At 36.6% G+C, this 13,591-nt stretch overlaps 1 protein-coding gene across 1 annotated transcript; it reads left to right on the top strand.

The window, feature by feature from the left end:
• Positions 1–677: 677 nt before the first annotated feature.
• Positions 678–10,975, top strand: LOC116165672 (26S proteasome non-ATPase regulatory subunit 2). The gene is made up of 13 exons (XM_031480307.1): positions 678–852; positions 906–962; positions 1,097–1,380; positions 1,429–1,662; positions 1,715–1,873; positions 7,034–7,178; positions 7,226–7,465; positions 8,541–8,959; positions 9,007–9,265; positions 9,882–10,174; positions 10,224–10,429; positions 10,480–10,598; positions 10,649–10,975. Exons 1-13 carry the CDS (start codon positions 784–786, stop codon positions 10,829–10,831), a joined length of 2,667 nt encoding a protein of 888 aa, XP_031336167.1. The 5' UTR covers positions 678–783; the 3' UTR covers positions 10,832–10,975.
• Positions 10,976–13,591: the final 2,616 nt, after the last annotated feature.

A 13,591-nucleotide genomic window follows, 5' to 3' on the forward strand; every position in this document is an offset into this window, starting at 1 on the left:
GATATTACAACGAAATATATGTAGTAGTCCAAAGGCGCCGACTTTTGAAAATTCCAGGAGTGGGGGGGGGGGCACAACCGTTACTACTAAAAACTTGACACAAAGATAATTTATATTTCTGTATTTTCAAAAATTTACTTACTCTCCTACTTATGTTATATGTACATAATAAGTAAATATACCTAACTACGAGCAGTTCAAACTTAAAATTTCTCCAGAAGGAAAGAAATAAAGTGTAAAAATACTCTCAATTCATCCTCAATCGAATAAACCCGTACAAGACAACGAAAATCAGAGGCTTATTTGTTGTTTTTACTTATTAAAGTATATGAACTTTCTAGGGGTGGCATTGCCCCCCCCCCTACATTTTTCGAGCCGGGGCACGTGTCCTTGTGCCCCGGCGCAGTTGGCGCCTATGTAGTAGTCCCCGCCTAGTGCTGATGGCTGATTTTAAGTGCGTTTACCATATGCTCTGCTCTCTTTGCGGCGAATTAATTTAAGGTGGCCGGAAAAAGCGTTCGCGTCGCAAACAGTTTTCCCGTTCTCTTACAACGTTACGCAGTCGGAAAAATGTGTGCAACATAACAATGGCAAAAATGAAAATACAGTTTCTATTTCTGTCTATGATTTTGCCGCATACTGTAGAAAATATATCTATTGGTTGGTTGGCAGCACTGTTCCTTTGGATGACTAGCATTTAGCAAATGTTTTCTTGAAAGCTCATGATCGTGAAGGAGGTTATTAACGGCAAAATCGAATAAATTGTAAAAGATAAACGGCAAAATGACCGATGTAATAGTAAAGAAACCCGAAAAAGCCGAGCAAAAAAATGAAGAAGATCGCTCGGAATTGGTAAACTTTACTTCTTGCATTTTCTCAATTATTTAACATTTTCTTTATTGCAGTCTGAAGAGGACAAACTTCTTCAAGATGAATTAAACTTGTGCGTGGAAGTGTTGCTGGTATGTACTTGTAAGATTAGAAACTCGTCAGTTGTATAATTTGTGTGTTACGCCTCTTTTGTTATGTTTTCATCGTTTAAACAATGAGATCAATTGAATTTTATTTGTTAATACTTGGTCATATTTATCTATAGGAAAATAATGGCGAACTCTGCATGCCACCTCTACTAACATTAGGAAAACTGATTCGAGCGTCCACAACGTCAATGACGTCTGTTCCAAAACCTTTAAAGTTTATGAAACCTCACTACGCTACCATGATGGAGATTCACGAAAAGTTAGAAGGGGAAATAGCTAAAGTCTGTGCCGATATAATTTCGGTATTAGCGATGACAATGGGTAAGCCGAGGCAATGTTTGCACTATCGCTTGCGATCTACCTTGGATGATGTCGGAGACTGGGGGCATGAATACATAAGGTAATGTAACTAATCTCTGAAACAGTTTTTGATTGAATTTTACGATAGGCACTTGTCAGGGGAAATTGCCGCGGAATGGGCGGAGTTCACTGGAGAAAATGAATCTGAGAATGAGGTAAAGAAACAACTGATCCAATTAGTTTGCCAAATTGTACCTTACAATATGGCCCATAACGCAGAGGCCGAAGCTTGCGATTTATTGATGGAAATCGAAAGGTTGGATTTATTAGAGCAGTATGTTGACGAGAATGTTTATCCCAGAGTTTGTTTATATCTTACAAGGTGCGTGCGATGTTTATTTTTGTTTGTCATAGATGAAGTGTATGTTTTGCAGTTGCGTGCCTTACGTTGCCGATCCTGAAAACACCACACTTCTGCAAACGGCCTTACATTTGTTTCGCAAATTCAAACAATATCCGCAGTCTTTACGGTTAGCTATGCAGTTGAATGACCATGCATTGATCGAAGACATTTTTACATCTTGTAAAGATACGTAAGTATATTCATGATTAATCGTCAATGGTTTCGAATTATTTTATTAAGAATCACCCTGTATACTTCAAGATAATGGTTCCTAGTGGTAACCTTGCTTATTTTTGAAAACGTTGAATAGATGGCTAGGTGATTTCCAAAACCTAGGCATCTTTTGTTTTTCGGATTACAAGTATCAAATTATTAGAGGAAACATATATTTTTAACCACTGTGGAAAAAATTAATGAAATGTAAAATGGTACCATCTCTTTTTGAATCATCCTGTACATCAGGATACTGATTCTACGGAGGAGTTATGTACCCTAATGTGGTAGCAATGAATTTGTAAAATTTGAAATAGGTGGATTATTGACATGTATATAACGGGTTGGGACTAAAACATTGTTTATTTGTGTAACGTATAGAATTTGACCACTTACGTAATTTGCTAACAAAGTTAGCCCCCCATGTTAATTATTTCATTCCTCTACCCTTATCCTCATTCCTCATTTCAAGTGTTATGAAAGTAATAAATGAAAACGAAGAATTCCACAAAGTGTGATGCCATATCACATTAAGAAAATGGAAACGTACCGGTAAGTAGCGCTTTCCTTTTACCATTTTACCTCACCATCTAATTATCCAAAACACGAATGAACATTATAGGGACAATTTGGGTTTTTTTCTAATTATAAATTTGGAATTGTCTCTTGAGTTATGTAATGTCTATATTCGGATCACTTGAAAGTTACCGGTAAGTATGGCAAGAAAACACAAGGAATGCAGCTGATTGCTTTGCTGTTTCCAAGTTTGTAAATTTCGTTTGATAACTCCTAACCCTAGATGGCGCATCCTTAAATGTGGGTGTGAAAAACAATTGCGATCTTGCCTATACTTGATATTCGAGGATCTTTGAAAATTCAAGTTAGTTTTTGAAAAAAGTAATAATTCCAATGTATGTGCAAAAATTATTTGTAAGTCGAGAATTTGCAGTTCACATTTTCACAAAAAAATTTGGATTTGGGGGTGACCACAAACGAACTCGACTCTGCTCAATTTTGAACCAACTTAGTTCATTGGAGCCAAGCATTCAGCTGACCTGTGTCGTTTTCGAGTCGATTGTTTCGAGTATTCCAGCTTATCGCGCAATTTGACTGAATTTATTCGGAATTTAAATATTAATAGCGCCCATGTGTGTAATTGAATTTGAAAATGTGAAGGTGATCAGAGCAATGGCACACAGCAATGACGACTCGAGGGCTATAGTATTATAGCAATGTGCATTGTTCAATGGTTCATTGAAATGAAAAGGCTTTTTGGCTATAACACCAACTTCAGTGCCCTCTGGGCGATTCTTTTCAATAGCTGGGTTGGTGCCTCAATTCTGGGGTCGGGGAAAATGTTGTTCTTTAAAGGTACCTGATGCTTGTACCGTGTGTCCTATTTTGGTTGAGACTGCAGTGTATCTTGGCTGTTTTTAAAGATAGAGACTTGCGGTTTTCGCGACCCTGTGCCACTTTTTTCTTAACCATATAATACCAGAAACAGGACCAATCTAGCTACATGTGTTTCCGAAATACAAGGTGAAAACGGAAAGTTTGACTTTCTGGGATGTTATCATTTCTTACTACCCATATAAGATAGAAAAAAGGGAACAATTGCCTGTTTAATAAAAATTTAAAAAAAATTTTTGACCACTGTTTTCGAGATTTGACCCAATTTTGGTATTTTTTAAATGAAACACCTTGCATATCTTAACGTCAATTTTTTTCCTGATTATGTGGCTTCACAACATATTTTTTAAATTTTACCCATTAAAGATAATAAAAACCGTATTTTTTACTGTTTTTAAATAGTAGGCCATGGATTCATGGAGATTTTTGTTTTGTTTATTGTATCCATCGTAACTAAGGCAACCCATACCGATCAATAAAAATAATTGACGGTAGAAACATGTCATTTCAAAATTTTGAAAAATATGAATATATTAAAAAATATAGGGTGTGATACATCAATGTAATCAGGAAAAGCAATGCAAAAAATGACGTTAAGATATACAGGGTGTTGGATTAAAAAACTGCCAGCTTTGGGTCAGATCTCAGAATCAGTGGTTCAAAATTTTTTTTGACTACGCCACTCGATTCTACGTAAAAATATCTAAAATAGTAAACTTTTACTTTTCTTCCATCTTACCTGGATAAGTAAAATCACAAAAAAAAAAACAAAAAAAGTGACACAGGGTCGAGAGAACCCCAAGTCTCCATCTTTAAAAACAGCTGACATACACTCAACCAAACTAGGGCACATGGTACATACCTACTTTTGCAGTTACGAAAAATATCTTATAAAAAAAGTTTTCATTGTTTATTTTTACACATCTACAGGGTGTTTTTTTGGTAGCTTTAGTTAAATATTTCTGGGAAAGTAAAATAGGTAGGTTTTTGAAAATTTGTATTTAGGAGTTACTCTGAAGGCCGAATCGATGTAAAATATTTTCAAAATGGCCGCATTTCCGGAAACTCTGGAAGTAGATAGTAACTTCGTTATTTTAAATGGCAACCCTAATTTTGTATTGCATTTTTCGATTCTACGTGAAATTTCATTTCTTTTGATACCCACATGTCGATATCTGCCATTTATGGTTTTTAAGTTATTTTGACTTTATGAAAAAAATGGCGGATGCAGATGGTAGCTTGATAATTGATTACTTGAAAACGCTTATAGTCATGGCAACCCATTTTTAGTGTACTTAAAAACAAGTAAAAAAGTTTTCGCCCTAAGGCGAGTAACTTCAGCGCATTTTCCATAAATTGATCAATACTTCCCCAAGGGCACCGAGGCACGTGGCGCAGTGGCTGCGCTCACCGATGCTATTCGGGAGGTCGTGGGTTCGAATTGCTCTGTCTGGGGTTTTGTCAGGGGGTTTTCCTCAGACATACGTAGCTTCGCATAATGCTAGTATTATGTTGAAATCTACGATGCGAATGCTGGAGCAGTACTCTCCCCCTCAGCACCCTAACTCCGTTCCTTCCGTTCCCATCACTAACTTTACCTATCCTTACATACCCGTTCTCCGGCTGAAGAGGCTCTGGCAAACCTGAGCAGTCCGCCTCCGGCGTCCCTGTAGTCAGGGATGTCGGAGGAATGAAACACGACGACCTTTTCCTTTTTTTCCCCAAGGGTCATACCTATGTGCGCTATGTTCTTCAATACTAGAGACATACATGGTTAAAATTTTAAAGAAATATCTTCATAAATAAGGAAGTTGATATTATGTGTCCTGCGCATGCGCTTATTAATCTGATATTTACAATTTGCAATACGTTTGCTTTTACTGTATGCATGTTTGGTGAAAATTTCAAAGAAATATCTCCATAAATAAGAAAGTTGGCATTGCGCAGTTTGCGCATGCACACATCTGATTTTTACGATATGCGATATATTTGCCTTTGCTGCAAGTATCTGTGATTAAAATTTCAACAAGATATATTATCTAATAAATAAAAAAGTTAACATTGCACATTGCGCAACCTGCGCATGCGCAGTTCAATCGTCAAGATTTTCCTTGACAGGTGCCAGAGCGATACGCTACCGAATACAAAAAGAACGAACTAAATATCTTGAAAACTGTAGGAGTAGTTAAGGCCTCGGACAGACGGACAGAGAAAGTGGCTGCAATAGCGCACCCAACTTCGTTGGAAAATGGGCTAAAAAGTTAAGTTGCGTATAACCGCACCTATGGAGATCCAAATTTAAGAAAGTTCAAAGTCTATAAACTCAGTTTTTTTAAATGGAATGACCATGTTCTTACTATTGCATGAGATAAAGAATCGAAATGGGCATATTTTGATATTACATATTCCTATAGCTATCTTTAACAGTTTCTGATTTATTCCCATTTCATTGAATTGACACTATTTTTTTCGGATTTTCATTTTAGTAGTCGGCCATGATTTTATAACAATCGAATTTTAAACAAATCTAGTGACACTAATCCGTCACCTATTGTTATAGGTTAACATAAGTTTTTCAAAAATCGAAACATTTTCTATTAAAAAAAAACGAGTTTTTAGTCTTTGAAGTTTCATAAATTTGGATCTCCATAGGGGCGGTCGTACGCAGCTTAACTTTTTTTTAAGTGCACTAAAAGAAATCCCTATTCATTCTCTATCCACTGATAAAAATAGGTTGCCATGACTACAACCGTTTTCAAGTAATCCATTATCAAGGTACTATCTGCATCCGCCATTTTTTTTGCTTAAAGTCAAAAGAACTGAAATTTCACGCAGAATCCAAAAATCCAATAAAAAATAGGGGTTGCTATTTAAAATAACGAAGTTACTATCTACTTCCGGTGCTTCCGGAAGGGCGGCCATTTTGAAAATATTTTACATCGATTCGGCATTCAAAGTAACTCCTAAGTACAAATTTTCAAAATTCTACCCATTTTACTTTCCCAGAAACGTTCAACTAAAGCTCCCAAAAAACACCCTGTATATGCATGGTCGCTGTTAAGTCTGGAAACGGTCGATTATCGAGGAAAATATGCAAGTTATAAAAAAAATGTATACAAAAGTTTTGAGGTTCTTCAATGTGTACTAGGCAGTAATAATTTTAATTATACAGGGTTGGTCATAAAAGCATGACACCAAATTTATATCTTTTTTTAATGGAACTTAGTTGCGAAAGAAAGGGGGTAGACACAATGGGCCTCTGATGTGCCTAAGTGCTGCCCGGTCGGACTCCCCTGCAAATAGAATAGAATAATGGAACGCCCTGTATATTATTCGATATTTCAATTCTTTCATTTTTAAGCAAAATTTGTAACAATTATAATGTACCAAAATTCAATTGTTAATGAGTTTATCGAGTTTTAAAAATACATGCTATTGTTTTAAAATTTATTAAATGAAGGACGATGATGTAATTAAAGGAAAAAGCGAATTTTTTTTTAAACATTTTGTGGTGCTGAAAAGAACCGATTGTAATGTTTGCAATCATTAATTATTGTTCTTCATTCAATAAATTTTAAAATAATAGCGTTTATTTTCAAAACTCGATAGAGTTAGAGGATCTTGAAGACTCTTTCAAATTTTACAAAGACCTTAGTAATTCAGCCTTAAGCCATTCTTCGCCTTGTATGATGAAAATTTGAGGTCAAGTGAAATTATTTTCTTACAGAGCGATACAGAAGCAGTTGGCGTTCATCTTGGGAAGACAACAGATTTACATAGAAATTAATGAGCACACGCCTGAATACGATGATTTGATCGAAATCATGGCAAATTGTCACCTCAATAATCATTTCTTAAATTTAGCGCGAGAGGTACAGTACGACATTGCGAGAACTTGACGCTAATTATTAGTTTGTAGCTCGATATCATGGAACCCAAAACGCCGGAGGACGTTTACAAATCTCACCTCGAGAACACACGTCCCCAGTTTGGGGGCGGGCAAGTTGACTCGGCACGACAAAATTTGGCAGCGAGTTTCGTCAATAGCTTCGTTAACGCCGCTTTTGGCCAGGATAAACTTGTTATGGAGGATGGTAACAAGTGGTTGTTTAAAAATAAAGAGCACGGAATGCTTAGCGCTACTGCATCGTTAGGCTTGGTAAGTACAGTCCTCTGGTGTCTTGAACTAAAGCGGATTTTATTGAGGGTGGTAGGCAAGCTCAGAAATCCTCTCAAGGGTAGTTTTATTCACTGGGCTTCAACTGTTTACTATCACTTTTAATAAACCAATTCTCCTCCTCCCCCCCCCCTCCGTTCCTTTGGAGGCTGGATCTCTCTGAAGGTTGTTGAATCTTTTCACAGTTTTTCTTGGGTTTACTTTTTGTCTTATTACACTCAGTGAGTGAGGCCCTCTCTCTCTCTCTCTCTCCCCCCCCCCTTCTTCCTTTTCTAGAGAGACTGTTGTTTTGTTTGTTTGAACTATCTTCCATGATTGTGAGTTGGTCGAATTTTTTATTTTAACTGAACAGGTCCCCTTAAATTTTTCTTTTCTTCTAAAGAAAGGAGAAGAAAACCATTTAGACCCTCATGGTGACTGCTTAAGGTTTTTTGACTATTTCATCTTTCGGTATGCTGCTCTGAATAAACTTGTTTTGAATATGTCTACAGTGTGTCCCAAATTTAAAGATCTACGCTGTAATAGCAGATACAGTAGGTACCTCAAAATTTTCATACTAAGCTGAAAACAATATAAGGTTAGTGGTGGCACTTTATTACCTTCAAGCTTCTATAACTCGAAAACGAAGCAAGATCAAACGTATGTTTATCTGCTATTGCAGGTGGGACTCCACCCTGTATATCTCCACACACATTTTTTAAGGAGACTTATTGCAACTCAGTGGCGCTGGGTATTCTAAGGTTGGGTTAAAAATCGTTCACACGTCCTGTCAGGTCCGACCACTTAGGTTTGAGGTTACCTCCTCTTAGTCTTCCTAGATCTAGCCTATTCGCCAGACTTCTTTACATTGGAAATCCAAATATACTCTGCCCGTTAAGAGATAGCACAATGTGTCTACATTTAAATTTACACATACTTCCAATGGCGGCGTGAGATCTAGATCAATAGTATATTTATCAGGAGTAGGGTCGCCGCCATTCGTAAATTTGATAGATGGTAGAAATCTGACCGTTGTGCTTTGTGGGTATGTTGATTCAAAGAAATACCATAATTTCAGGTTCTGCTTTGGGATGTGGATGGTGGTTTGACTCCAATTGACAAGTATCTGTACTCCTCCGAAGATCACATAAAGTCGGGCGCATTATTGGCGTGCGGTATCGTAAATTGTGGAGTACGCAACGAGTGCGATCCGGCCTTGGCGCTTCTATCGGATTACGTTTTGCATAACACGAACATTATGCGTATAGGTGCGATCGTCGGTCTAGGCTTGGCATACGTTGGTTCGAACAGGGATGCTGTTTTAAGTCTCCTTATGCCAGTTTTCTCCGATCCGAAATCTAGCATGGAGGTGATCGGTATGGCGGGTCTCGCCTGCGGTATGATCGCAGTCGGTTCTGGAAATCCGGACGTAACTGCAGCCATCATGCAAACATTGATGGAAAAAACTGAGACTGAACTTAAAGATACATACGCGAGGTACATTCGTTTCGAGGATTAATTTGGTAAACCAATTTTTTTTTTAGGTTTTTACCGTTAGGTTTAGGTTTATGTTTTCTGGGCAAACAAGAAGCCGTAGAAGCAATAGTTGCTGCTTTGGAAGTAATTCCGGAACCGTTTAAATCTATGGCCGTAACTATGGTGGAGATATGCGCTTATGCGGGTACCGGAAATGTGTTAAAAGTGCAGCAGTTGTTACATATATGCTCCGAGCATTATGAGAATCCGGAACGTGAAGAATCCAAAAATGAGAAGAACAAAGATAAAAGTAAAGAAAAAGAGAAGGTTAGTGCAGGAATTATTATCTATACTGCATTCATTATAAGAAGGTAGTAGATGGCGCTGTGTTTGAAGATAAACACACACAGGAAAAATTATTGTAAAGTAGAAATATTCAGCAATGCGAACAGAAATAAATCTTTCACAATAACAGCTAATGACACTTCGGCAATTTAGTCGGCAACATAAACTACCACCTTACAAAATTCACCAGTCGTTTTATGTTTCATTGTAATACTGACTCGTGTTTTAACCAATCACAGTGAAGGTCAAAGCTTCCCTATACTTTCTACCGCTACCTTTTTAAAATGAATCCAATAGCTGGAAAATTTTACATATAAACCCTTGGATGCGCCGCCGTATTCAAAAATAGCGGCCGATCTAACATTTTATCAAGTATGACAAACTGTGCTCCTAGATCAAAAGACAAAAATTGAAACACATTCGCCATTTAAATACTTTGCCAAATTGGAAAATGACTATAGATTTCTCATTTTTACTAAATAATAAATATGTCGCGCACCTAACTTTAGAAAATGAGAAGTCGGTCGCCATTTTTCTATATGACGGCTGTCTTTCTTCACCATAATTTTTGGATCATACTGTATTATTATAATTTTAGGATAAAGACACTTCGGCGAGGCAGGCCGTGGCCGTATTAGGTATCGCCCTAATTAGTATGGGCGAAGATATTGGTAGTGAGATGGCCTTCCGTACGTTTGGACATTTACTTCGCTATTGCGAACCGGTCATTCGTAGGGCGGTTCCACTAGCTTTGGGTCTTATTTCTATTTCGAATCCTAAGCTCAGTATTTTGGACACACTTAGCAAGTTTTCACATGACAGCGATGCGGAAGTTGCTCACAATGCTATTTTCGCGATGGGACTTGTAGGAGCCGGTACAAATAATGCCAGGTAGTTTAGTAAGTTTCGAGGCGTGTTTTACTGAATTTTTGTCGATCAGATTGGCTGCGATGTTACGACAGTTGGCACAATATCACGCGAAGGATCCCAATAACTTATTCATGGTGAGAATAGCGCAAGGCTTAACTCATTTGGGAAAAGGGACATTAACGTTATGTCCCTATCACAGTGATAGACAGTTACTTAGTCCAGTAGCAGTGGCCGGTTTGTTGGCAACGTTAGTAGGATGCTTAGATGTCAAAAACAGTTAAGTCGAAAACTTCAGAGGTACTAGTTTCTAACACCTGTTATTTTAGTTATATTGGGACGTTCACATTATCTTCTCTACACCTTAGCAGCTGCAATGCAGCCAAGAATGCTGGTCACTTTCGATGAAGATTTAAATCCGTTACCCGTACCTGTTCGAGTAGGATTAGTAAGTAACGGTCAAGTGTAATTAGCTAGTATTGTTTCCTGTCATTGTAGGCAGTTGATGTCGTCGGTCAAGCAGGTAAACCAAAAACGATAACAGGGTTCCAAACACATACAACGCCTGTTTTACTTGCGTATGGCGAACGTGCCGAATTGGCAACGGAAGAGTACACACCTTTAACTCCCATTATGGAAGGTTTTGTGATACTTAGAAAAAATCAAGACTATAATATGTAAAAATAGTTCGTGTAATTTTTGATGCCTAATGGTTATTATTTATCCTTAGTTAACACAATTGAGTTTTGTAAAAATGCATCTGTGAAAAGCAAAAAATGCTCCTTTCTTTGTTGTAGCTTTAATTAATAAACAACAACTGTCCGAGTTTGTCATTTTCACAGTCAAACAAATGACATTGCCTCAATCGTCCACACCGAACCATATACTGCGCATGTCTAAAAGCATTTTTGTAAGTTTGCTTTTCAAAAAAATTTAAAAAAAAATCTTTAACTTACAAATAACCATAAAATAGTCGTTTACTGTCCTAATGTACAACCTTGGTGGATTGGGTGTGCATTTTTGGAAAATAATTTTTTATACAAAGAATCGCATGCCCAGTGAATGGTACGGCGTGGACGTTGTGGTCACATTGGGCTTAGTGTCTCTTGCACACGTGTCGGCACGGTTGGCGTAGTGCAGGCATGTTAAACCATTTATCATCAAGGGTCATTTTAAAGCATCGACTACACCAAAATTTCTCGGGAAAACACTTTCTTATTAATTTTGGTGCGTAGAATTCAAAACAATTCGTACTTTTTCGATCAGACTTCTCAATCAAAAGTTATAGACTAGAAACCAATTTCGAAAGAAAATTCAAAGGGCTGTAACTTTTGAACTAGTAGCCCAATCTTGAAACTGTTTGAAATTATGGATTCTACAGGCCACATTCTATAAGAAAACTTTTTTCCGGGTCGATCTGAAACAATTTTTTTTCGGGCCTCAAAAAAAGGCAGTGTATAACCTTCCTTTTTTACCAAAATTTCTCGGGAAAACACTTTTTCTTATTAATTTTGGTGCGTAGAATCCAAAACAATTCGTACTTTTTCGATTAGACCTCTCAATAAAAAGTTATCGACAAAAAACAAATTTTGAAAAAAAATTCAAAGGGCTGTAACTTTTGATCTAGTAGCCCAATCTTCAAACTGTTTGAAATTATGGACTCTCGATCTCAGACAATTTTTTTTCCGGCCTCAAAAAAAGGCAGTACTTTTAAGTTATTCAAATATTTGAGAACAATTTAGAAATGTTTAGGGAAAGTTTCCATTGTCACAAAATCAAATATAAAAATCCGATACATCTGAATACCGAACTTAATTCTTAAGACCATATGTACCAATTTTCAAAGTTTCCAAACGTTTCCAATCAAGTTATCGTGCACACAGACAAACGGATGGTCAAAATTAGATCTGTTCCAAAATCGCTAGGATTAATTTCAGAAAGGCGTACGTATCATGTGCACGACGTACGATCGCTTTGAAAACTGGTAGGTACACGTATTCTTAAGGATATAACTGGTATAAGAAAGGTCCTGATAGGTACCTCCTATATAATAATATAATAATAATAATACGCTTTTACTCCCCTTAAATTTGTATATAACAATAGAAATATAAAAAAAGTTAACCCCATACAAAGTATAACTTGATTTTTTAAGTAGTATTAAGCCTTTTATCTAGTATAACAATTTTAAATTTTTAATGTATTTGAGTGACAAGTACTTGAATACTTTTTACTGTATTCGAATACTTTTCAAAGTAAGATAATGAAATACTTTTCAAAGTATTCGAATACCTTTGATAGTATTAGAATACTTTTGAAAGTATTCGAATACATTCTAAAGTATTTGAATACTTATTTTTTAAAGTATTTGAATACTTTTCAATGTATCTGTATCTAGTATTCGCTTGTGCTGGACGTAAAAGTATTTAGTATTCAAATACTTTTTGAAAGTATTCTGCCCAGCTCTGTTTGTAATGATGTGAATAGGTACGTCACATAAAATTATAACAATCACAAAAAGTAGCATGTAGACTTCAAGAGGTAACATTTAGGTTAAAAACAAGTTTTGGGAACTATGGGTCAGGTAAAGCAGGTACCAAGATTCTAAGAAAGGGTGAAATACACAGGATGTGACTCATCTTTGGTGCAATAAAGTCCTTTTGTTAAAAGCAAGATGGAAAATTGCATGGCCTTGTAGGCAAATTTAACTTAACACAAGATATGTGGAAATTATTGAATCGCCACTCATTTATCGCACGTAGATTCTAAACTGACGAGATTTGATTAGCGTAATCCCGCTCCTGCAAGATGGGGTAGCCCGTCTCTGGTGGAACAGGTTTTGTGCATTGATGCACTAAAATCTAAAAGGCACTAATGAATTACTAGCAATTGACACCGGTCTAATTGTTTAGTATTTTCAATGATAATGCTAACTGCTCGAGTTTATGTGTTTTGTGTGTTTGAAGATAACAATTTGTAGTGGAGCCCTATTGTACATTTCAGATAAGCCAATCATGAATCTTCTCCCTAATTACGTGCCTGTCTGTTCTGATTGTGATTACAACGGCCGCGTGATCCACAGAAATATATATAAAAGCATTAGTATATTTATTACATATACCCTTTGAATATAAGATAAACCTTATACCATTGAATTTATAACTATCTAAATTCAATGCTTATACAATGATAAAAGCAAAGAGTAATTATTAAAGTATTCTTTGATAAAAGTGTGATCAGGTATCACATGTTGTACTTTGCTGAATGTTTTGTTGCCTAAGCAGTAGGCGTTATTGAAACTAATGCTATCTTTTGTATAATTAGATTTAAAATAATAATTCGGGAATAGGTACCACAACATTGTTGCAAAAGATAAAGATGGAATTGTTAACTTCTGATGGTGGACAGACCTATTATAAGAAAAGTGTTGCCGCGCGAAAA

This window comes from Photinus pyralis, unplaced genomic scaffold, assembly GCF_008802855.1.
Source record: "Photinus pyralis isolate 1611_PpyrPB1 unplaced genomic scaffold, Ppyr1.3 Ppyr1.4_LG3a, whole genome shotgun sequence".
Taxonomy (NCBI): domain Eukaryota; kingdom Metazoa; phylum Arthropoda; class Insecta; order Coleoptera; family Lampyridae; genus Photinus; species Photinus pyralis.